Source organism: Mustela nivalis (genome assembly GCF_964662115.1).
Source record: "Mustela nivalis genome assembly, chromosome: 14".
Taxonomy (NCBI): domain Eukaryota; kingdom Metazoa; phylum Chordata; class Mammalia; order Carnivora; family Mustelidae; genus Mustela; species Mustela nivalis.
In genome coordinates, this window is record NC_139033.1 from 76,433,760 (window position 1) to 76,460,648 (window position 26,889).

Genomic DNA, 26,889 nt, shown 5'->3' on the forward strand with positions numbered 1-26,889 from the left:
TGGCTGTGCAAAAGCTTTTGATCTTGATGAAGTCCCAATAGTTAATGAAAAATTTAATCTTTAGTCATCTCTTGCTCTGGTTGAAATTATAAAGAAAATCCAACCTCACACAACTATGAATTGGTAGAAAAAAAATAGCTTAATAACTTTTCCAGGGGCACCTGGGTGGCTCAGTGGGTTAAGCCTCCACCTTCGGCTCAAGTCATGATCTCAGGGTCCTGGGATCGAGCCCCATGTCGGACTCTCTGCTCAGCGGGGAGCCTGCTTCCTCCTCTCTGCCTGCCTCTCTGTCTACTTGTAATCTCTCTCTCTCTGTCAAATAAATAAATAAAATCTTTTTAAAAAATAGATTTTCTAGATAATTGTGTATATTCTTCTTTGATTCTACACCAAAACTGAACAAGTGGTAATTTCCTGTCTCAAGAACACCTGTATGATTTGATACCCTGCCCCCTCTCTCATTCTGAAGTTCCAAATAACCTAGATTAAAAAAAAAAAAAAAAGGAGAATTCTCTCTAGAGAAATTGAAGGAGTTACCAGAAAGGACTAGAAGCACTGGTGTGTTGTAATGGCTATATTTTAGAAGAATTTGAGAAAATATATCTGAATTATCAAGAGCAAGAAAGCATTTGCAAATTTAGAAATTGATTAGAGGGCGCCTGGGTGGTTCAGTTGGTTAGGCAGCAGCTGCCTTCCAGTCAGGTCATGATTCTGGAGTTCTGGGATCAGTCCCGCATCAGGCTTCCTGCTCTGTAGGGAGCCTGCTTCTCCCTCTGACCCTCCCCCATCTCATGCTCCCTCTCACTCTCTCTTTCTCTCTCAAATAAATAGAATCTTTAACAATAAATAAATAAAAATTTGTTTAGAGAAGTTTTCAGTTAAGAGAGGTTGAAAACAATACTGGAATGTCATAGAAATATAGAGCAAATTGACAGAAAATGACAGGAGAAGCGCCTGGGTAGCTTGGCTGGTTAAGCATCTGCCTTTGGCTCACGTCCTGATCCTGGGATCCTGGGATTGAACCCCACATCAGGCTTCCTGTTTTGTGGGGAGCCTGCTTCTCCCTCTGTCTCTGCTGTTCCCTCTGCTTGTGTTCTCTCTCTCACTCATTCTCTCAAATAAAATATTTTTCTATCTTTATTTTTGTTTTTCAACATTTCCTTAGCGATTTGGGGTCTCTTCTGATTCCATACAAATTTTAGGATTATTTGCTCCAGCTCTTTGAAGAATACCGGTGGAATTTTGATCGGAATGGCATTAAAAGTATATATTGCTCTAGGCAGTATAGACATTTTAACAATGTTTATTCTTCCGATCCAAGAGCATAGAATGGTCTTCCATCTTTTTGTGTCTTCTTCAATTTCTTTCATGAGTGTTCTGTAGTTCCTTGAGTACAGATCCTTTACCTCTTTGGTTAGGTTTATCCCCAGGTATCTTATGGTTCTTGGTGCTATAGTAAATGGAATCGATTTTCTAATTTCCCTTTCTGTATTTTCATTGTTAGTGTATAAGAAAGCTCCTGATTTCTGCACATTGACTTTGTATCCTGCCATGTTGCTGAATTGCTGTATGAGTTCTAGTAGTTTGGGGGTGGAGTCTTTTGGGTTTTCCATATAAAGAATCATGTCATCTGCGAAGAGAGGGAGTTAAAAAATATATTTTTTTTTCTAAAAAGGAAAAAGAAAATATAACAGGAAAAATAGATACTCCAGGAAAGAATAAAAAATAGGAGGGAGGAACTTGTCAAAGTAATAATAGAAGAAAACTTTCCAAAGCTGAGAAGAAAAAAAACATGTATCCTTAGGCTGAAGAATCTACAGAATGCGAGCAAGATTAATAAAAAAGACCTACATCTAGACACAGCCTCAACAATTTTACTATTTCCAAGTCATAATACTCTGAAAGATCTCAGAAATAACTAGAATTTATGTACAAGAAATAAGAATTACACTGTCGGGGCACGTGGCTGGCTCAGTCAGTAGAGCATATGACTTTTGATCTCAGGATCATGAGTTCAAGCCCCACATTGGGTGTGGAGCATACTTAAAAAAATAAAATAAATTGGGGTTCCTGGGTGATCAGTGGGTTAAGCCTCCGTCTTTGGCTCAGATCATGATCTCAGGGTCCTGGGATTGAGCCCTGCATTGGGCTCTCAGCTCAGCAGGGGGCCTGCTTCCCCCTCTCTCTCTGTCTGCCTCTCTACCTACTTGTGATCTCTCTCTCTCTGTCTAATAAATAAATAAAATCTTTTAAAAAAAAGTAAAATAAAATAAATCATGAAAAAAAAACCTGAGTTAAAAAAAGAAGAGTCACACTGCCATCAGACTTCTCATCACTGTCCCTGGACCAGTGCCTCAAGTGCACAGTTGGAAAATTACTTTGAACTGACAAATTATTGATCAAGACTATTAATGTAAAATTAAAAACATTTTTCAACAGCAAAAACTCAAAGTTACTTCTCACACACCAGATTTGATATGATATCAAGCAAAATAAGACAGAAGACCAAGAAAGAGAATATGGGTTGAGTGAAATAGCTTTAGCCAGAAGTTGATTTAAGGACAGTTGTAAGCTGATAACTACATTGAAGACCGTTCTGTGATCAGTCAGGTGTGTGGCCTCAGAGGAGGCACAAGAAAGCCTCAAGGAACAAAGTTTATTATAAATCACAGGTCTCAGAAAGGGAGCCAGTCACTACCTGCTGGCAGGATCATGAAGAAGCATCAGGTTTTAGTCAAATGGCAAAAAGACAGGAGCAAGAGGAAAATCTGGGCCAGGATCTTCAGTGGGCTTCTACAGGAAGATCAAAGCAGGACAGAGCAAGCAGTTTCATTGTGGCTAGTTTGAATCATTCCACCGGCCTCCCGGCTCTGCAGGTGGTCTCCAGTTGCTTCATTCTGGGCCTGGCAGGCCTGGCCTGGTTAAAAGCACAGGCCTCCTGGGTTGCTTGGGCTGGTGGAGGAAGTGTGGCCCAGGACTGGTCAGTTTGCATATACTAGGCCTACTGCTGGCTGAGCCCTTTGCTGGTTCCAGGAATTAACCACTCCAGGAAGCAGTCTCTCCCCAGCCAGAAGCTGAAACATCATGAAATTAAGTTAAAATTAATCAAAAATTAATTTAAACAATTAATTAAAAACATAAATAATACAGAGACTTAAGAGGATGCTAGCCTGCCTGACAGTAAGTGAGGGCCCTGAGAAGTATCTCTCGAAGAAGAAAATGAGTTCCATAGGGTATCAGCAGAATAATTTTTCAAGATTTCTTATAAGCTTGTTATTTGTGGTATAAACACACTCTCTCTCTCTCTCTCTCTCTCTCTCTCTCTCTCTCCAAGAAAATTCCAAGCGTAGGAATAGCAAGAAAATATAAAAATTCAACAAGAAAATTAGTCCTAGGAATTAAATATGGCAGTTGGTTTGCTGTTATGAAAGTGTTCACTTATAAAGAGAAACAGAATAGCATGGTGAATTCTTATATACCCATCACTGGATTCAACAGTTATAGAAAATATGGGGTGCCTGGGTGGCTGGGGTCATGGTCCCAGGGTCCTGGGATCGAGTCCCACATAATGCTCTCTGCTCAGTGGGGAACCTGCTTCCCTTCCTCTCTCTCTGCCTGCCTCTCTGCCTACTTTTGATCTCTGTCTGTCAAATCAATGAATAAAAATCTTTTTAAACAAATGCCACAATTGTTTCATCTATCCTTTCTCCCACTTTTTTCTGACTTGGCTTAGAAATATTTAAAAGCAAATTATAGACAATAAATAATATTTACCCCTGCATCCTTCAGTTTTAATCTCTAAAAGAAAATAAAGACATTTACTTTTTAAATAATAATCCCATTAGGAAACCTACAAAATTAACAATAATTTCTTGGTACAATCTGACATTCCAGTTCATAATCAGGTTTCTCAATTTGTCTCAAAAATGTATTTGTATAGTTGATATGTTCAAATTGATCCAAACAAGGTCCTGGCATGGTATCTGGTAGTGTGTGTGTGTGTGTGTGTGTTGTTGTTGTTTTTTTCTCATGCCATTTGACATACTGAAGAAACAGTTTGCCTGTAGAATATCCCACATTCAGGATTTGACTTGTCGTTTAACTTGTTCCTCTGTCTTTCTGTATTTCTAGTAATTTGAAGCTAGTTGTTAAAGTTTGATTGGATTCAGGTTTTATATTTTTTGGCAAGAAGACCTAATAGGTAATGCTGTATGAAATAGGTGATTTTCAATATTTTATGAAGTTTATGGAAAAGTTCATTTTATCTTAAAATTAGAAATATTTTCCTCTGCTAATATGGCATTGGGCAAGGAAATTCTATCATACTGTTTTTCAGTGAACAGTATTCATGGGGACATGTTAAGGTAAACTGCTGTTTCCTGGTTTTCAACTTTTAGAATCAGTGTATGGTAAGACGAGATGTTTTCATTGTATTTAGGCAACAGAACATAGTTATTAAGTTTGTCAACATGAGTTAGGAGAAGTTGGGTGGGGAAAGTGGGAAAGGCTCCTGCATCCTTATCTGCAAATGAGGGAATTAAGAAATGTGGAATAAAAATCAGAAGTTTAAGTACATTTAAGATCACAAAGGAAATAAATTATGGTATTAGAATAATACAATTATTAGAAATATTGGGAGAGGGTTAGTGTAAATGAACTTTAATCCTCATCTCTCATGTAAGAGGATTAATAGATAAGATCTAAAGATGTTTTTATTGCTTTTGGTAAATTCATCATTTTTATTTAAATTCTCATGGAGGTAACCACCAGAGAAACTTAAGAAAGACTTTTAAAGTGGCTGTGTCTGGAGAGTGGAGTTGAGGGTGGAAGGAAGGGAAAGGAATTTTTCTTTTGATTGTACATTTTTCTGGACTCTTTGTTGCTGTTTAACCATGCACATTCACTAAGGAAAGTAATACCTTTTCTCCCCTTAGTCTTAATTTCTACCCTAAAATGTGGTTTCAACAAGTAAAGTCTACTTTAATGTAACCTTAGTTTTCAAATGTATGATGACAACAGGTCAGATATATGAAAGAATTAAGCACACATCAGAAAAACAAGTTCTGTGCACTTCAAGGATTTGAAATGCTTGTCTTTCAGTTCTTGCCATTGGTTTCCTGCTTTGGGGCCCCTCTGTTATGTGTGGAGCCAGTGTCTTTAACATTTTAGTATAATTAATTTTTAAATTTCAGCGTAGTGACAGCATGGCGCAAAGTAGCAAACTGCCTAAGAAAATGATCCTGGAAAGAAATGAGAGCTCCAAAAATAACCTCCCTAGTCAACTAAAGAAAAGCTGACAATGGTGAACTTCGAGAGGATGACAGATGCTTCCCAAAGAAGTTTAACTAATTGTTTTAAAGTCTGAGTAGTTAGTAACTCTCTACTCAGAAACTGATCCATTGTACATAATGAATATAGACAAATGAAGAATTTATGGAAATTACAGAATGTTGCTTTTTCTGAGTGGGAGAAATCCCATGTATCATTGGAAGATCCTATTTCGTAACTCACCATGCTTGGAAGAATGCAGAATTGAAGAGTGCTTCAGGCAAGAGATGGAGGGTCAAAATCCACATTGCCCAAGAGTCTCTAATGATGATCTCTCTGAATGCAATCCTAGTTGAAAAAGAGAAAGATATATGAAAACTTTAAAACAATACCATGGAAAAATATTACCTAGCAAGCATTTACTTCATTTTAATTCAGGGTATTCAGATTTAAATTTAAGTTACAATAATAACTTGGGTCTTTGGTCCAAGTTAACTGCACAAAACTCCCCCCGCAAAACTTGTTTTTAATGTAATTTAATCTCTGGTAATGAGCCGTGAAGTTTCTTTGAAGTTTCAGTAGATGTTATGTTAGCTCTTCTGTTGAACTCTGCTGTTTGCTTTTTCATCTCAGGTTACTAATTTTCATTCATTATAAAGTCTAGCACAAGAATATATTACGTGTATTTGTATAATTCCTGTATTCTAAGTGTTACTGACTTTTCAGTGCCACCTAATGATTACTTATAGAATATGGCTATTAAAATGAGCAGTGGATATGAAATCAGAGTGAATCATAAGCTTGGCTCTAATCCTAGATTATGTAACAGTGGACAAATCATTTAATTTATCTGGGCCTATTTCCTCTTTTATGAATAAAGGAGTCCAATTTGACCCTTTATTCCATGATTCTGTTTCATAGTCAAAGTGAAAGTTCATACATAATGAAAGATTTTATGAAAAGTATGTACAAACTTATCCTCATATCTTGCCACATTCCTTATACTAATAAAGGTCATATGGAAAACATGAGATGATTTTTCCTTTTGCCTAAATTTATAAAATGTCAAAATTTATAAATCTGATTTAACTTTTCAATATTTTAGTTTGAGGAAAAAGATAAACTCCATATTAGGCCTAGTAAATACTAAACCAAAATGAAGTATAATTAAATTTTTAAAAGTATCATATCCACAAAAAATCCAGAGGACTCTTGTCCTGTTATTATTGCTGCTAAAGAATGTACCCCAAAACACAGTGGCTTAAAACAATAATAATTTAATCAGCTCATGAACCTGCATTCTGGGTAGCTCCTTTCTGCTCCACACATCAGCTGGAATAGCCCAAAGATTGGGGCTGATTATTTTCTCAGCTCTCCCCTTTACAGCAAAACACCTCAAAAGAGTTTTCTGTTCTCACTATCTCTAATTCTCTTTGCCATTTTCCCTCTTTTTCTTTTTTAAAGATTTTATTTATTTATTTATTTATTTGAGAGAGAGACAGTGAGAGAGAGCACGAGCGAGGAGAAGGTCGGAGAGAGAAGCAAACTCCTCGTGGAGCTGGGAGCCCGATGCAGGACTCGATCCCGGGATCATGACCGAGCCAAAGGCAGTCATCCAACCAACTGAGCCACCCAGGCCATTTTCCCTCTTTAAGATTATTTTTTAAAATAATTCATTTTGAAATAACTTTCAAAATGTAGAGAAGATCTGCCAGAAGGGGGAAGACTCCTGTATCCCTTCACCCAGATTCTCCAGTTATTAACATTTTATCGAATTTGTTCTGTTGTTCATTACTCCTTCCTCTCCCTCCACACACACACACACACCTCCCAAACATGTGTGATCATTCATCCTTTTTTGAACCTTTAGAAATCAAGCTTTATACATAATAGCCCATCACTCCTAAATGCTCCAGTCTGTATTTTCCAATGAGAACATTCTCTTACATAACTGGCATACACCCTCCAAATACGGAAGCCAGCATTGTCACAATACTGCCACCCAGTTCACAGACCTCATTCATATTTCACCAACTGTCTCAGCAGTATCTCTTGTGATATCTTTTCTGATCCAGGCTCCTGTCCATAATATGTGATGCATTTAGTTGTCATGTCTGTTCAGACTCATTCACTTTAAAACAGTACTGAGGTCTTTCCCTTGACAGTTTCAGTGAGTATAGACTTTACATCATGTAGGATGACCCTAAACCTTGATCCACCTGATGATGACTGATAACCATACTTAAGGTCAGACATTCTTGGCAACAATAGCACTGAAATGAAGTTATGCATTATGTGAAGTGATACACATCACTGGTCATGTTAACCTTGATTTCCTGATCACATTGACATCTGCCAGATTTTCTACATTAAAGTCACCATTAACCCTTTCGTAATTGGTCAGTATTCTGTAGAGAGTTTTCTAAGAGTACTTTAATATGTTCCTCATCTTACCTCCACCCACCAGCTTTGGCATCCATTGACAGCTCTCATCTGAATGAAACACCTATGTGATAGTTGTCAGGTGGTGATTTTCTATTCCCTTCATTCCTTCTACATTTACCAGTTGGTCCCTCTATTAAAAGGAGGAGCTTTTTCTTCATTTATTTATTTATTTATTTTTAAATAACATAACTGTTGAACTCCTATTTTATTCCTTTTATTTATGGGGGTGATCCATTGTTATCATTGTTTATTTTGACATTAAAATTGTCTATTTGGCCAGTGGGAGCCCTTCCGGTTGCTTCCTGTGTTTTTTGATACATCCCATCATTCACTGAGCATTTCCTTATTTTTAGACATGGACAGTATCCCAGGGTCATTTTGTACTTTCCCTGGCCCAGCCCTGGAATCAGTCTTTTCTCCAGATCTGGTTCCTCTTAGGATAGGTATTTAGAAAGCAACCTCTGAAAAAAAAAAAAAAAGAAAGCAACCTCTGGGCACTTGACGTGCTCTATGCTTCAGGGGCATCATCACTTCTAAGGGCCCTCGGCCAAAAAAAGTTAGGAAAATAGCTATATATAATGTTAGAAACAAGTTAATTTTAATATGTTAGAGCTTTGATTGTAAGGCATTAACTAAAAATATTGCATGATATTCCAATCAGTGAGAAAAATTAACTTTTATTTTCTTTGTTTCTCCTCACCTAGGTATGTGCAATCCTCGAAACTACAGTGACACACCTCCAACCTCAAAGAGCACTGTGGAAGAGCTTCATGAGCCAATCCCTTCTCTCTTCCGGGCACTCACAGAAGGAGACACACAGTTGAACTGGAACATTGTTTCCTTCCCTGTTGCAGAAGAACTCTCACATCATGAGAATCTGGTTTCATTTTTAGAAACTGTGAACCAGCCACACCATCAAAATGTGTCTGTTCCTAGCAATAATGTTCACGCACCTTATTCCAGTGACAAAGGTAACTACCCACAGTTGACTTCCCATCTTGCCCCATCATTTTCTGTGTGGTCTGTGAAACCTATATTACCTTTTAGAGCAGTTTTTGGCTTTGAGTTTGTCTAGTCTTAAATGAATTTTGGACTTTAATAACCCCAGTCCTTAAGTAGATAAGGAAGCATATCATGCATATTGTCATGACTCCTTCATAGCCTCAGTGATACAAGTTGTGTTGGAACACAAATAACCTGGTTCTAATTTTGAGGTTTATTTGTGTTAGGCTTTAATTGTTCTTTCCATAAGATAGCAACAGCACTCCTTGCTTAATATGGCATTGCTCATTGTCAGATAATGTTCAGAGTGTCCAGATGGTCACGTTTTTGTAATAGCATTAGTACTATAAATGATGCCAAGGTCATCAGCTAAATCTCGTTATGAGCAAGTTAGTATTCCAGACATCTAATTTCCAGGTGTAAACTAACTCCACTACTCTTGGAAGCTAAAGGGAAGAATGGCCTATATATCTTTGAGAAGCGTATTAAAAAAGGCTTATTAGGGGGCACCTGGGTGGCTCAGTGGGTTAAAGGCTCTGCCTTTGGCTCAGGTCATGATCCCAGGGTCCTGGGATCGAGCTCCACATCAGGCTCTCTGCTCAGCGGGGAGCCTGCTTCCTCCTCTCTCTCTGCCTGCCTCTCTGCCTACTTGTGATCTCTGTCAAATAAATAAATAAATAAATCTTTTTTAAAAAAAGAATGCTTATTAGGATAAGTCACTCCTTAATTTTTGAATGTACAGGACATGTAACTTTTATAAAGTCTTTGATATATTCAAATAAAAGGCTCTGTACAATTTTACTGTGGAAAAATAATGCAATTATGAACATTGCAGTTATTTCTTAAAATATGAAATGAATTATACATAAATTATACATAAATAGATTTCATTTACTTATATGAGAGAGAGCAAGTGAGACAGAGAGCATGAGCAGGGACAGAGGGAGAGAGAAAAGCAGACTCCCTACTGAGCAGGGAATCCGATGTGGGGCTTGATCCCAGGACCCTGGGATTATGACCTGAACCAAAGGCAGACACTTAACTGACTGAGCGACCCAGGCACCCCTATTCTTTTTTAAATTGGCTTTTTGTTGTGCGCCTTATTACAATCCTGCCTATGTGAAATAGTGTGAACTTTGGACATCAGTAATAAAAGCAAAACAGCATTTGTTAATGATATTCAGATTAAGAATTCCTATTGTTTTTGGTTAAATTACTTAAAAGACAATTCTAGATTTTGGAAAATAACAAAAATACATGGAGTGTGCCTTATTCAGATATTGTACTACCATTTTCCCCACTAAAATGTAATCTATATAATAAATATTAAATAATAATTAATAAATTTTTTTCCAAATATTTAGTTTAATGAAATAATTACCAGGCAGCCACATTTCCTGGAAATACCAAGTATCTTTCAAGGCAAAGTTAAAATTTTTCCCTTTGACACCTTCTCTAGGAACCCCTTGCTCCCAGATGGAATAAACTACCTCCTATTCCTATAACTACGTTCTTCCCATATTTGTTTTTTGATTTGTCGTCTGTTTTTAACTTCTAGGTCTTTCATTTTCTACTTTGTTCCTTGGATTTTCTGATTACTCTTTGAGTCCTAGTGGTTATTATGCCATAGTAGGTATTAATACTTGTTGAATAAATAAATGAAAGAAATTTGGTAGATACTAATCACCTGAGATTCAAAGCTCCCCCCTGCTCACTGCCAATCCCTCCTTTGCTATGCTGGCCTCGCCATTTTCCCTTTTGACCTGATAACTCAGTAGCAGTTCTGCTGTTTCCTGATGCTAACCATTCACTGCAGTGGGTTTGCCTCCACTCCATTCCCCATAGCACTACACTGCTCTCCTTGTGACTTTCCTTATTTTGTTACTTGGCAACTTTGCTTTTAATTCCTCTTCCTAATACAAGTCCAGTTTTTTCCATTAAGCCTTTCTTTACCGTTCAGACCCCTGGTGACTGAACAGTTCTATAAATGGCTCTGTAAAATAACAGAGTTTAATCATACACTCCCTATTAATGGTTTTTATTGTCTTTTATTTATTTCATGTACCTTATCCTCCTAGCAGGGTCATTATATGGCATAAACGGCCAGGAGAACTAAATATTGAAACAAAATAGTTGTGTTGAAAAGCAAGACTAAAAATTGCTACTGATAATAAGAGTATTTTTTAATAGCTAATGTTGAATTGTGCTAAGTGCTGCTAACCATTTTGCATCATTTGAATTAAGTTTGCTTTATCTTATTATTGTAAATTTTCAGTGTAACTTTAGAACAGTATTTTTTCTTTTCTTTTCTTTTTTTTTTTTTTTTTTAAGAGGGAGAGGGAGCAAGAATGGTGAGGGGCAGAGAAAGGAGAGAGAGTTTTTTTTTTTTTTTCTTTTTTGAGAGACAGAGAGAGAGTGAGAGAGAGAATATTTTTTTCTTTTTTTTTTTAATTTCTTTTCAGTGTTCCAGAATTCATTGTTTATGCACCATACCAGTGCTCCATGCAAAACATGCCCTCCATAATACCTACCACCAGGCTCACCCAGGCCCCCACCCTCTCCCCTCCAAAACCATCAGGTTGTTTCTCAGAGTCCACAGTGAGAGAGAGAATCGTAAGCAGGCTCCATGTCCAGCACAGAGCTGGACTGTGGGGCTTGATTTTATAAGCTGAAGTCAAGAGTTGGATACTCAACCAGTTGAGCCACCCAGGTGCTCCTAACACAGTATTTTTCAAACTCCTTTTAGTTGGAGAATTCGCTCCTCTAAGGAATTCTTATCAGAAATGCCCAATTAAAAAAAACACAGCTCTGAGGGTGCCTGGGTGGTTCAGTGGGTTAAAGCCTCTGCCTTTGACTGAGGTCATGATCCCAGGGTCCTGGGATTGAGCCCCGCATCGGGCTCTCTGCTTAGCAGGGAGCCTGCTCCCTCCTCTCTCTCTCTGCCTGCCTCTCTGCCTACTTGTGATCTCTGTCTGTCAAATAAATAAATAAAATCTTAAAAAAAAAAAAACACACAGTTCTGAAGTGTAGCAAATTTTAAGCCCAATAATCTTAACTTTGAGATCAAAGTCTAGAATCTAAGGACATCCCTCTGCCTTCTTCAGCTGGAGTGGGGGACTCTGACCTCCTTCTCAGTTTAATTAACAAATGTGATCTTTTTCCCTACACCTCATGCAGAGTAGCGGTAAGGGAACTAAGAATAACTATTGATATCTGCCAGATAATAAAGCATTTCCTGCTTTTCCTCTTTCTTGCTCTGAGCTCTTAATTTTTTGTTTTTCAGAACACATGTGTACTGTGGTTTATTTTGATGACTGCATGTCCATACATCAGTGTAAAATATCCTGTGAGTCCATGGGAGCATCCAAATATCGCTGGTTCCATAACGCCTGCTGTGAGTGCATTGGTCCAGAGTGCATCGACTATGGTAGTAAAACAGTCAAATGTATGAACTGCATGTTTTAAAGGAGAAGAATGCAAACCAAAGCATTTTAGTCAACAAGAACGATATAAAAAACTATTTGGTGAGGTTTACTGGTTGTACCAGGATGCCAGCAGGTTAAGGAAATATAAGAATTTGGACTGAGTTAAAGTATGACGAATGCATTAATGTGTTCAATTATAAGTATAACTGCTCTGGTTGGTTTTATAGCCCACTGGCAATAAGCCCCTTCCTCTCTATACATTTACAGCTTTGATTGTATGAGAAGCAAGTACACAGAGAATTCCTTGTAAGATCTGAGGTCTCTAACATAAAGCCTGAGGTCTTTTTCTTCTAGCATTCCCAAAGCCTTTGGTTTTGAAAGTGTTCGAGGACCTTAACGTAAGTTATGGTTTCTTCACTTACTGCTCCTGAGATGCTGAGTTTTTCCAGTTGCACACTAGACGTCATTCACTGTGCCTTGTCTCGTTTATCTCTTCTGTAAATAGGGTAGATACTCAAATATATCACCCGGAGAACTCCCGTAAAAATCACTGTCAAAAGCTTAATATCAAATCTTGTAATGTTGGTTTTAGAAAGTAAATGCTTACTACATTTTACAGTTTAAAACTTTTACATAGTAGAATCCATCCTGCAATACACGTGCTGACAGAACTTTGGGGAAGATTCTCCTTCTACGCCCCCTGCCCAAAGTACTGGGTGTAGGTACTGGCAAAGAATTTTCAACAGGAATTTCAAAGCACATCTATATCACTGCATTAAATATTCCACTAGGTAAATAATGAGAAAGTTACAGCATTTCTCTGACTTAAGTTACCAGCTTAAAGAGCACTAGGAGTGGGAAATGCCTGCCAAATCAGACTCTACTTAGAGCGCCAGAGAAGCAGCTTGTCCTGTTTACAGAGATGGCAAGACTGAAAGCAGAAGCTGTGCTGCTGGGGAGAGAGAATGAGCCCACTCAGCCTTAGCATGGGCAGGGCCATGTTCCCCAACGATGAATGATAGGAGGGGATAAAGAAGAAACTGATGGGTATGAGCAGGGAGGGTTGAAAATACTGACAATTCTTCCGGGAAACAAACCTTAAACTATTTGCATTAATTATTTTGTTATATTATAATCTTTAGGTTTCTGTCTGGATTGAATGTTCTTATTAAACAAGTAATCAATCGTACAGTGGGAAGTTAAGATTATGAAATGAACAAGAGATCTGTTCAAGATGATATTAACTTCAAATACACTATAGATTATTTTGTTTTACATATTTCGATAATGATAAGCTTAAATACATGTACCCTTCATCATAATAAAATCCCAGTCATCAAGCATGAATCTAAAACATAAATATTTATATTACAGAGATTCATAACTTTACAAAATTATTAATTTCTTCAGTACCTTATGGAATTACAAGTAACATGTAGAAATATCTTTATATGTCTAAATATTTTAGTACATAGAAACAGATAAGCTTTTAGATACTTTGTATTCATTATATGAACAGTAGTTAGTTACAAGATCACATGTAATATCATGATTAGCATAAAATCTAAAGCCTTAGTACCTTTTCTGTTCTTTCAGACAACTCTAATGAATACAAGGTACTTTCCACAAACTTTTGGCCTTTTAAAAAATAGCTGAAATTTAGCTCTTGTATAATTTTTTAATAGGAAAACATTGGGATATCTTTTTCTGCCTTTTACCTAGAATGCCTCTGTTTAAAAGTGCCTTGAAGGCATTTTAGCTCCCCTTCCTCATTAATGCCTATAAAGCTAAAACTTTTCTTAAAAACTTTAAACTTAAAAAAAAAAAAGAGTTTTAAAAGAATCTGCATCCAGCTTCTTCATTTCCATTTTGCTATTCTTCAAAGTAATTTTATACCTATGAATAAAGAAATATTTTTGTGTTAATGGATGGCATGTTTAATGTTGCCTTAAATATGTCAACAAATATTTTTTAACTGCATTTATCACCTTGATTAGGCTTTCATTATTAAATTCTTAAGTGTAGTATCTCTTCTGCCCCTATACTGGGAGGGTAATTTCTTGAGCCATGTTGTATTTGGCCTGGTTTTCCTTACATCTTTTTCCCCAATGGAAATTACCCCTAAATGTAATGATAATTTTTATATTCAATTTTGCATAGTTTTGGGGATTTATGATGAGGTTAAAAGATAGAGTTCACTTAAAAGATTCCATTTCCAGTTTATAATGTATTTCAGGTTTTGTATAACAATGTTTTCAAATTAAAAATATAACATTTGACAAATCAGTACCCCCACTAAAATTTAGACCTTTTATTACCATTCTATGTACAATTCACTTCTGTATTGAAGCTCTGGTAAAAAAAAAAAAAAAGAAAGAAAGAAAGAAATCTTTTTTTTTAATTCAAAAATTAGGTTGTTAACTTTTTCTATAACTAGATTAAAAAAAAAACTAAATCAGTAGGTATTATAAAAGCCATATGTAAAAGGTTCCTTCCTAGTTAGTTTTTTTGTCCCTCCCCAACCCACTAGCATCTAATTATTACAGAAATTGTACTCAAAATAGTGGCACCAAATCAAATGATAATTCAAGTAAAGTAAATCTTTGTTTACATAGAATGCTATAAAGAGAGGCTTTCATTTTAAAAAACTACTTCTAAAGATTCAGAAAACAAAATTGGTAAGATATTAGAATATTTGAACAATTATTTATAAAGGAGGTAGCATCAAAGTAGAGGAAAGAAACTAAGACTTCTGAAAAATGAGGTAGATACAAATAAACCACTTATTTAAAAAATTTGTTTTTGTGAAAGCTTCTTTGAAGATTTTAAAAATCTATTCTACATTCCCCAGGGCCTTTGTTAATTGTGTTTCACGTGATCTACAACATACAAAATTATGTATATTTTCCTTTGGTTGTCCCTATAAGCAAAAGAGTATTTTAATAAAAACTTGAAATGAGTGTGTCCTGCTTTTTGTTAACTTCAGCATAGAAACACCAGAATAAGTTTGACATTTCTGTCTAGTGAGGTTATAGTTTAAGGAAAGCATGTCCCCTTCTCTCTGGATGTCCCTGCAGATTGTGTTGAAACAAAGGCTCTTTAACAGTTTGCTCTCTGCTTTTTCATGTGCTTTATTCCAATAAGGGGGAAACTTTGAAATGACACACTTAACATTCTCCTTGTTCTGCAAGCCTCAGGAGAGCTATCTGATGGTTGGAAGGTCAAGGTAGGAAAATCACTCCTTGCTCTCCCATAGTGATAATAATAATATAAACATAACAGGGTTATGTTATTAGAATTGAGAGCCATAGGCTAGGCCCTTATGGTAGAATCAGTGTTATTTCACAGAATCCACATTCTGAAAGCACAATAGACAAGAGGATCTAGAGAGGGAAAAATTCAAGAGGACAGGTTGGCAGCCTCAGTGACTTAGTGGAATGAGAGAACTAAGGAATTTGGGAGGTAGAATTCATTTCAAGAAGGACTGCCCTGCTTCCTCCCTCCCTCTGCCTGCCGTGCTGCCTATTTGTCATCTCTCTGTCAAACAAATAAATAAAATCTTTAAAAAGAAGAAGAAGAAGAAGAAGAAGGTCTGTTCGTTTGATGAGGAAAGTTGTTCTTTTGCTGCAAGTGTCCAGTGGCAGTGAGCCATGGGGTACGGAGAAGCAGAGGGTCAATCCGGAGATGCAGAGTTGGGAGGGAGCATCCCAGCTAGAGAAATCAGCAGGCAGGCAGGCTCTGGTATGGCTGGCCCCACCTAGCACCCACACCTGACAGGTTTTGAATTCCTTAAGCTGGCAGCTAAACTGCATTAGCTTATAGGTGTTATGAGTTATGATTCTTGGGCCTCTTACATTTTTCCCAACCAATTTAAAAAAATTCATCTTACTTTTTTTTTATGTTGAAGTCCGTGCTAGAAGGATGGAGTCAGCAACAACTCCAAGGTCCAGGTTGTGAGGTGAGAACTCTCAGTGCAAAAGCAAAGAGAAGAGTTCTGCCCTTCTGGGTGGTGCTATGACCCAGAACGGAGCCTGGGAACGTGCAGTACCCTCATCCGTCATGGTGGAGGATGTCAGAAATATCCTCATTTGATTGAAGTTAGCCACTGAATTTAGACACAGTTACCACTGAAATTCCTTTGTGGCAAAAAATGATCGCACTGTCAGCCTTCCTGACACACATCGTGCTGCAGCCAGAGGGGTCATTCTAGAAGACATGCAGGTAATTACTGCCCCAACCCTATTTCCTTCCCAGCAAATTGCAAGGCCTTTGTGCTCCTTTGCCTCAGAGGGCTCAGGTTACCTAGTAGGAAGTAGGAGCAAAGCAGACAACATGCCTTTTGTTTTCCAGCAGTTTCACCTGCTTCAGGGGATTCTCTGGGGAAGGGGGGCAGTGCTGAATTGAGTGCCTTTGCCAGAAGAGGAGAAGAGACCTAGGTCTCCCAGACATAGGGACTGTGCCTCAGGTCTCAGTGCACCCTCAAGTGCCTGGCTCCAAAGTCTGAAGTTGCCTCTTTCTAGAGGTTTCAACTTACAGCTGTTAGCAGCCCAGCCCTCACAGTCTCGGGCCCCTAGACTTGCCTCGAGGATTCTGTGAGATTCAGGGTAGGCAATAGACCGTTGCTCTTGGCAGAAACTGGATGTGATAGGGCTCTGTGTCAGATTTTACTTGATTTAAAGAAAATTATGAGAAGCACCTGGGTGGCTTAGACGGTCAAGTATCTGACTCCTGATTTCAGCTCAGGGCACAATCTCAGGGTCATGAGGTCAAGCTCCGCATCCAGCTCCAGGCTCAGCTAAGAATCTGCTTAAGAGTCTCTCTATTTTGCCCTCCCCACACTAGTGCTCGCTCTCTCTCTCTTCCCCTCCCTCTCAAAAATAAATAAATAAATACCTTTTTAAAAAAAGAAGAAGAGTTAAGAAAAGAGCTAAGACATGTTGCAGGATGCCGTTCGCAGAGTGGTTTCCTTCTCTCAGCCTCATCCTCGGGCAGGCTTACTGTCATCTCAGCCTGTCTCACCACCTCCTCCCGCCCTCCCGCTCCCCTCGCTGCAGGCCTTGCCCTCCCTCAGCACACCAATCTATTCCGCCCTCAGGTCTGCATGAATTGTTTCCCCTGCTGCCCTCAGCTGTTGATCCAGATTGCGTTTGCTTATTCTTATTCGTTTGCTTATTCTTATTCGGGCTCAGCTCACATATCTCTATCACCATTTCTTTCTTTTTTTCTTTTTTTCTTTCTTTTCTTTCTTTCTTTCTTTCTTTCTTTCTTTCTTTCTTTCTTTCTTTCTTTCTTTTCAGATTTTATTTATTTATTTGTCAGAGAGGCAGCGAGAGAGGGAACACAAGCAGGGAGAGTGGGAGAGGGAGAAGCAGGCTTCCCACCAAGCGAGGGGAGCCCGATGCAGGGCTCGATTCTGGGACCCTGGGATCATGACCTGAGCTGAAGGCAGACGCTTAACGACTAAGCCGCCCAGGCACCCCTCTATCACCATTTCTTAAGTAGCAGCCCGTCCCCAGTCACAATCCTATTACCACTTTACTTTTTAGTATCAGCTAACTCTCTGAAAGTATTTATCCATTAGTTATCATTTGTTCTTCTCTACCAGCATGTGAAACCCACAAGGGCAGGGAATTTGTTTCTTTTTTTATCACTGCTTTAAACACAGTACTCCAGCACCCTAAAGTGTGGGACATGTGGCAGGCACACATGTTCTCTAGATGAATGAAGGATAGCAGATCCTATCATACTTCCACTTAAAATGGTGCCTCCTCATTGAACTCAGATAAAGGCCCAAGTCTTTATCAGGCCTCCCCAGACTCTCCTCAGCCAGGCCCACCTTGGACCTCTTCATTTTGATGTGGGTTAGTTGAACACAGCAGTAAACAAAGAATTCTTGAGACCTTTACAGTTGCAGCTTATTTTATCTAAGTAGCATGGGGATAGTACCCATGGGTAGAAAGAGTTGAGCTTTTTGCTGTGAGGCTGGTGGTTAGATACTTAGTATCAAAGGGAAGGGGGTATGCAGGGAGTGTCAGATTACAAAAGTTTCTTTTAATTTCTACTTGTAAAACTACTTTTACAAGATATCTCTAGTGCCTATTATTCAGTTTGATATTAACTATAGGTGAAATATACCTTTACCCTTAAAGAGTATAACAATGGGCACATATTTCATGCTTATCAAAACTATGTAGACTTCAGGTCAGCTTTCTGGACTAAGGGTAAACATTTTCCTGCTTCTGTCCCTCATCAGTTTCCCCGCTGACCAATTTTTAGTCCTTAAATCTGTAAGGTTGCTGAAGAGTAAAGGGCTCATCCTCTGTAACTTCGAGCTGATAGGGGTTATGGGGGTATCCCTACCTATGGACCAAAATTGGTCATTATCTGTTCCTATGAATAATAATCACAGAAGGCCACTGCTGCAGAGTCCAGACATGGACATGGAGGAAGGATTTTTTCAAGAAGTGAGGATCATCTGTTGACTGGGCAAAGGAGTCAGGAACTGTTTACATGTAACTCGACAATAGGAGAGAACAAAGCAAAAGAGATGACACATTAGGATTAATATGGTAAAAATAAGTGTGATAAAAAGACCTTTTAAGGTCCCCCACCCAACCAGTCATTAAGTGACAATGTAGAGTCTATAAGAGCACCCATCTGGTGAGTATTATCTGTAAGTAACTCTGTCACATTTTTGTCATGATCTGGAATGAAGACAAAACATTCTATTTTAATAATGACACATGTTCTTCCTTGTGCTGCTGTTAAGACATCTGATGCCATTCTGTTTTGTAGAACTGCTTTAAACATTTGAGTTACATTAGTGTTTAATAAATAATGTAATACTGGGATGCCTGGGTGGTTCAGTCGGTTAAGCATTTGACTCTTGATTTCAGGTGATGTTCTCAGGGTCGTGAAATGGAACCCCTCATTGGGCTCTGCATTGGGTGTGGAGTCTGCTTAAGATTCTCCCTCACCCTCTGCCCCTTTCCACCCTACCCCTGCTCTCTCACACTTGCTCTCTCTCTCTCTCAAAGGAAAAAAAAAAAAAAGATAATATTTTGGAAGTCATTTGGCCTTAATTGTGTAGCATGTGGTGTTACCCATCTTATAGACTGTTTTGTTTAGCAAGCAGTCAGATAATTAAGAGGCACTTTTATGGAAACAAAAGAAAAATATAAGTCAATGGCTAGAGCAAATTACAAACCCAATATCTGAGCCTCAACTGCTGCCAGTGAGTTTTTTAGATGTCAGGCTTGAAAGCATCCTCAGCTGGAGTGGGAATAGGCAGTGGGAATCAGGTGAACTTTTCTGGTTTGTAAATCAAATGTCTCTGGCGATCCTTTGGAATGGCCCATACTTCAGCGGCACAAAGACTGTCTATACGTGAGTTTTGTGGCAATTTCTCTGAAGCTGACCTCAGGCTGTCCCACATCAGGTTTCAGGGTTTTAGGAAAAAGGAAAGCTTTAGTTTTTAATGACTTTCAGTCAAGAGAATGGAAGAAGATTGGAAACCTTGGTTAGAAAAGCATAGCCAGATATTTGAGGAAACCAGAAGAACTCAGGTTCTAGTTTAGCTTATAATAAGTCGTATTAAAATTGAATATCTACAAAGATGTATTAAAACACATTTTCTCTCTATAATTACTCTCATTTTTATCAGATAGCCAAATCAAGATTAATTTGTAAAACAAGTTCAGTTTTAACAATAAAGATGGCCATAACCTCAGTAACAATTGTGATTGATTGTATAATCTTTTTAAATCTGCTTTCCTAGACCTTTTTTATTATTATTAACATATAATGTATTATTTATTTCAGGTTTGTGATTCATCAGTCTTACACACAGTACTCACCACAACACCTACCCTCCCCAATATCCATCACCCAGCCACCCCATCCCCCACAACCCCTCCCCTCCGGCAACCCTTGATTCCTTTCTTAAGATTAAGGTATCCTGTGGTTTGTCTCCTCCTCTGGTTTCATTTTCTTTCATTTTTTCTTCTCTTGCCCTATGATACACTGCCTTGTTTCTTCAATTACACATATCAGTGAGATCATATAATTGTCTTTCTCTGATTCACTTATTTCGCTCAGCATGATACCCTGTGGTTCCATCCACCTAGTTGCAAATGGCAAGATTTTTTTTTTCACAGATGCATAAAATTCCATTGTGTGTGTATGTGTGTGTGTGTGTGTGTGTGTGTGTGTGTGTGTGTGTGTGTGTATACACAGCACATCTTCTTTATCCATTCATTTGTTGATGGACATTTAGGCTTTTTCCACAGTTTGGCTATCATGGACATTGGGGCTTTAAACATTGGGGTGCACATGCCCCTTTGGATCACTACATTTGTATCCTTGGGGTAAATACCCAGTAGTGTGATTACTGGGTTAGGGTAACTCTATCTTCAACTTTTTAAGGAACCTCCATACTGTTTTCCAGAGTGGCAGCACCACCTTGCATTCCCACCAACAGTGTAGGAGGGTTCCCCTTTCTCCACATCCTCACCAACATCTGTCATTTCCTGAGTTGTTAATTTTAGCCATTCTGACTGGTGTGAGGTGGTATCTCATTGTGGTTTTGAGTTATGTTTCCCTGATGCCAAGTGATGGTGAGCACTTTTTCATGTGTCTCTTGGCCACTTGGATGTCTTCTTTGCAGAAATGCCTGTTCATGTCTTCTGCCCATTTTTTATTAAATTATTTGTTCCTTGGCTGTTGAGTTTGATAAGTACTTTATAGATTTTGGATACTAGCCTTTTAACTGAGATGTCATTTGCAGATACCTTCTCCCATTCTGTCAGTTGTCTTTTGGTTTTGTTGACTATTTCCTTCACTGTGCAAAAGCTTTTTATCTTGATGAGGTCCCAATACTTTGCTTTTGTTTCCCTTGCCTTTGGAGATGTGTCTGTCAAGAAGTCGCTGTGGCTGAGATCAAAGAGGTTGTTGCCTATGTTCTGCTCAAGGATTTTGATGGATTCCTGTCTCACATTTAGGTCTTTCATCCATTTAGAATCTGTTTTTGTGTATGGTATAAGGAAATGGTCCAATTTAATCCTTCTGCTTGTGGCTGTCCAATTTTCCCAACACCATTTGTTGAAGAGACTGTCTTTTTTCCATTGCATATTCTTTTCTGCTTTGTCAAAGATTAGTTGACCATAGAGTTGAGGATCCATTTCTTTTTTCTTTTAATAAACTTTTTTTTTTTTTAAGATTCTATTTATTTGACAGAGAGAGATCACAAGTAGACAGAGGGTCAGGCAGAGAGAGAGAGAGAGAGGGAACAGGCTCCCCACTGAGCAGAGAGCCTGACGTAGGACTTGATCCCAGGACCCTGAGATCACGACCCAAGCCGAAGGCAGCAGCTCAACCCACCAAGCCACCCAGGCACCCCTAGGGATCCATTTCTGACTTCTCTTTTCTGTTCCATTGATTTATCTTTCTGGTTCTGTGCGAGTACCATATGTCTTGATGATTACAGCTTTGGAATAGAGCTTGAAGTCTGGCATTGTGATGCCACCAGCTGGGGTTTTCTTTTTCAGCATTCCTCTGGCTATTCAGGGTCTTTTCTGGGTCCATACAAACTTTAGGATTATTTCTTCCATTTCTATGAAAAAAAGTTGATGGTATTATGATAGGGATTGCATTAACTCTAGAGATTGCTCTACAGCGTAGACATTTTAACAATATTTCTCCTAATCCATGAGCAAGGGATGTTTTTCCATTTCCTTTTGTCTTCCTCAATTTCTTTCATGAGTATTCGATAGTTTTGGAGTACAGATCCTTTGCCTCTTTGGTTGGATATATTCTTAGGTATCTTAGGGATTCAGATGCAATTGTAAATGGGATCAACTCCTTAATGTCTCTTTCTTCTGTCTCATTGTTGATGTATAGAGACGCAACTGATATCTGTGACTGACTTTGTAACCTGCCACTTTACTGAATTCCTCTATGAGTTCTAGCAATTTTGGGGTAGAGTCTTTTGGGTTTTCCCCATAAAGTATCATATCATCTGCAAAGAGTGAGAGTTTGACTTCTTCTTTGCCAATTCCAATGGCTTTTATTTCTTTTTGTTTGTCTGTCACTGAACCTAGGATGTCTATCTAGTTCTGTGTTGAACAGCAATGGTGACAGTGGACATCCCTGCCATTTTCCTGACCTTAGGAGGAAAGCTCTCAGTTATTGCTCATTGAGAATGATATTTCTATGGGTTTTTCATAGATGGCTTTTATGATATTGAGGTATTGTACCTTCTATCCCTACACTCTGAAGAGTTTTAATCAAAAAAGGATCATGTTTCTTGTCCTTTCTTTGATTAATGTAGTAAATCCCACTTGGTCATGATGAACAATCCTTTTAATGTATTGTTGGATCCTATTGGGTAGTATTTTGGTAAGAATTTTTTCATCAGGGATATTGGTCTGTAAGTCTCCTTTTTGGTGGGGTCTTTGTCTGCTTTAGGGATCAAGGTAATGCTGACCTCCTTAAAAGAGATTGGAAGTTTTCCTTCCGTTTCTATTTTTTTGAACAGTTTCAAAAGAATAGGTATCAATTCTTCTTTTTTTTTTTTTAAGATTTTATTTATTTATCAGAGAGAGAGAAGGGGAGAGAGCGAGCACAGGCAGACAGAATGGCAGGCAGAGGCAGAGGGAGAAGCAGGCTCCCCGCTGAGCAAGGAGCCCGATGTGGGACTCGATCCCAGGACGCTGGGATCATGACCTGAGCCGAAGGCAGCTGCTTAACCAACTGAGCCACCCAGGCGTCCCTCAATTCTTCTTTAAATGCTTGGTAGAATTCCCCTGGGCAGCCATCTGGCCCTGGGCTCTTGTTTTTTGGGAGATTTTTGAATACTGCTTCAGTTTCCTTCCTGGTTATGGGTCTGATCAGATTGATTTTCTACTTCTTCCTGGTTCAGTTTTGGTAGTTTATATGACTCTAGGAATGTATCCATTTCTTCCAGACTGTCTAATTTGTTGGCATATAGTTTCTTATAATGTTCCTATAATTGTTTGTATTTCTTCAGTGTTGGTTCTGATCTCTCCTCTTTCATTCATGATTTTATTTATTTGGCTCCTTTCTCTTTTCTTTGTGATAAGTCTGGCCAAGGGTTTATCAGTCTTATTAATTCTTTCAAAGAACCAACTCCTATTTCCGTTGATCTCGTCTACTATTCTTTTGGTTACTATTTCATTGATTTCTGCTCTAATCTTTATTATTTCTCTTCTCCTGCTAGGTTTGGCTTTATCTGATGTTCTTTCTCCAGCTCCTTTACGTTTAGGGTTAGGTTGTGTATTTGAGACCTTTCTTGTTTCTTGAGAAAGGCTTGTATTGCTATATACTTCCCTCTTAGGACCAGGTTACCTGCATCCCAAATATTTTGAACAGTTGTGTTTTCATTTTCATTTGTTTCCATGAAGTCTTAAAATTCTTTAATTTCCTTGTTGACCCATTCATTCTTTAGTAGGATGCTCTTTAGCCTCCATGTATTTGAGTTCTTTCCAACTTTCTTCTTGTGACTGAGTTCCAGTTTCAAAGCATTATGCTTTGTGATATGCTTTGGGAATGATCCCAACCTTTTTGGTATCAGTTGAGACATGATTTTTGACCCAGGAGAAGTCATTCTGGAGAATGTTCCATGTGCACTCAAGAAGAATGTGTATTCTGTTGCTTTGGAATGGAATGTTCTGACTATATTTGTGCAGTCCATCTGGTCCAGTGTGTCATTCAAAGCCCTTATTTCCTTGTTGATCTTTTGTTTAGATGATCTGTCCATTGCAGTAAGTGGGGTGTTAAAGTCCTCTTCTATTACCATATCATTGTTGATGTGTTTCTTTGATTTTGTTATTAATTATCTTATATAATTGGCTGCTCCCATGTTAGGGACATAAATATTTAAAGTTGTTAGATGTTCTTGTTGGATAGACCCTTTAAGAGTGATACAGTATCGGGCGCCTGGGTGGCTCAGTGGGTTAAGCCGCTGCCTTCGGCTCAGGTCATGATCTCAGGGTCCTGGGATCGAGTCCCGCATCGGGCTCTCTGCTCAGCAGGGAGCCTGCTTCCTCCTCTCTCTCTCTGCCTACTTGTAATCTCTATCAAATAAATAAATAAAATCTTTAAAAAAAAAGATTAAAAAAAAAAGAGTGATACAGTATCTTTCCTCATCTCTTATTATAGTCTTTGATTTAAAATCTAATTTGGGGGCTCCTGGGTGGCTCATTTGTTAAGCATCTGCCATCAGCACAGGTCCTGATCCCAGAGTCCTGGAATCAAGCCCTGCATCAGACCCTGCTCAGTAGGAAGCCTACTTCTCCCTCTCCCACTCCCACTACTTGTGCTCCCCTCTCACTGTGTCTCTCTTTGTCAAATAAATAAAGTCTTTTAAAAATAAAAATAAAATAAAATCTAATTTGTCTGATACAAGGATTGACACACATTTTCTTTTGATGTCCATTAGCATGATAAATGGTTCTCCACCCCCTCACTTTAGATCCGGAGGTGTCTCTGGGTCTAAAATGAGTCTGTTGCAGATAGCATATCAGTGTGTCTTACTTTTTTATGCAATGTGATACCCTTTGTCTTTTGATTGGGGCATTTAGCCCATTTGCATTCAGGGTAACTATTGCATTCAGGTAAACTATGATTTTAGTGCAATTATACTGTCTATAAGGTGACTGTTACTATATATTGTCTCTGTTCCTTTCTGGTCTGTGTTACTTTTGGGCTCTCTCTTTGTTTATAGGACCCCTTTCACTATTTCTCATAGGGCTGGTTTGGTGAACACAAATCCTTTTAATTTCTGTTGTCCTGGAGGCTTTGTATCACTCCTTCTATTTTGACAGCCCTGCTGGATAAAGTATTCTTGGCTGCATATTTTCTCATTTAGCACGCTGAATATATCATGCCAGTCCTTCTTGGCCTGCTGCCAGTCTAATGTTTCTACCCTTGTAGGTCACAGACCTCTTGTCCTGAGCTACTGTCAGGATTTTCTCTTTGTCCCTGATATTTGTAAATTTTACTATTAAATGTCAGGGTATTGACCTATTTTTTTTTTTTTTATTGATTTTGAGGGGGATTCTCTGTGCTTCCTGGATTTTGATGCCTGTTTCCTTCCCCAAATTAGGTAAGTTCTTCCCTATAATTTGCTCTAATATACCTTCTGCCCCTCTCTCTTTCTTCTTCTTCTGGGATCCCAATTATTCTAATATTGTTTTGCTTTATGGTTTCACTTGTCTCTTGAATTCTCCCTTTGTGATCCAGTAGCTGTTTATCTCTCTTTTTCTCAGCTCTTTTGCTCTCCATCATTTGGTCTTATATGTCATAAATTCTCTCTTCTGCCTCTTATCCTGTTGTTAGAACCTCCATTTTTTATTGCACCTCATTAATAACCTTTTTTATTTCAACATGCTTAGATTTTATTTCTCCAGAGAGGGATTCTCTAGTATCTTCTATACTTTTTTCAAGCCCAGCTAGTATCTTTATAATCCTTATTCTGAACTCTAGTTCTGACGTCTTACTAATGTCCATATTGATTAGGTCCCTGACAGTCAGTACTGCCTCTCATTCTCTTTTATGAGGTGAGTTTTTCTCATTTTGTCCAAAGAAGAATAGATGAGTGAGAGGACAAAATGCTAAAAGGGTAACAACAACCCCGGAGAAATATACACTAAAGAGACCTGAAACCAGGAAGTGAGGTTTAGCAGCGATGGGGAAGGGGAGATAATCAGACAAGTGTTGCAGAATAGAGCAATATGCTAGATTCTGTGCGTATTTTGGTCTGTTTTTTAGAAAACTAGTTCCCAAAAGTATAAAGAAAGAAAAACTTGTATATGTACAAAAATAAAATTAAATATAATGAAAGGACAGACTGTAGCTGTAAAAATAGAAATTAAAAACAAGAGAAAACAACAAAAAAGGAAGGGATATTAACAAACAGGTGAACAGAATAGAGCAATACACTATTTCCTGTGTGTATTTGGTCAGTTTGTTAAAGGAAACCACATCTCAAAATTGTAAAGAAAGAAAAATTTATATATACAAAATAAAATATATATACAAAAATAAAATTAAATACATTGAGATGATAGAATGTAACTGCAATGATGAAATTTAAAAAGTCTTTAACAAAACAAACAAACAAACAAAAAACAAAAAGGAAGAGGGGAAGTGCATATGATCTGGCAGATAACTAGACCAGAGCCATACACTAGATTTTGGGTGTATTTTGGTCTGTTAGAAAAAAACAAAAACAAAAAAACTTTAAAGAAAGAAAAACATATATATACAAACTTAAGGTTAAATACAGTGAAGGGATAGACTATGACTGTAAAAATTAGAATGAAGAAAGATTTTTTAAAAGGAATTGATTAAGAAGTTGGTTGAAAAAGGAAAGAAGAAAAAATTTGAAAAAAGAAAAATTTTTAAATTAAAGTTGAAAGACTAAAGAATTATGGAGAAAAGCCATGAATTCTATGTGCTGTATGCCCCTAGTGCTGGAGTTTTGCAGTTCTCATTGACCAGAAAATTTGGTCTTGGCTGGATGTTCTTGCTGACCTTCTAGGGGAGGGGCCTCTTGCCGTGATTCTCAAATGTCTCTGCCTGAGTCAGAATTGCACCACCCTTGCCAGTGACTAGGTTAAGTAATCTGCTCAGGTTCTCTCTCAGAGCTTTTGTTCCCTGAATGCTTTCCGTACAGCTTTGGAGGATGAGAACAAAAATGGTGGCCCCCCAGTCTCTGGCCCTGGAGGAG

At 38.2% G+C, this 26,889-nt stretch overlaps 1 protein-coding gene across 3 annotated transcripts in view; it reads left to right on the top strand.

Annotated features, from left to right (window-relative positions):
- TWSG1 (twisted gastrulation BMP signaling modulator 1) overlaps positions 1–15,100 on the top strand; it is a 65,076-nt gene extending 49,976 nt beyond the window's left edge. For all 3 annotated transcript variants that reach the window (XM_082697358.1, XM_082697357.1, XM_082697359.1), the window contains exons 4-5: positions 8,418–8,684; positions 11,999–15,100. In XM_082697358.1, coding sequence (XP_082553484.1) covers positions 8,418–8,684; positions 11,999–12,180 — 449 coding nt within the window. In that variant the 3' untranslated portion in view covers positions 12,181–15,100. The remainder of the gene's footprint in view (positions 1–8,417; positions 8,685–11,998) is intronic.
- The last annotated feature ends 11,789 nt before the right edge of the window (positions 15,101–26,889 follow it).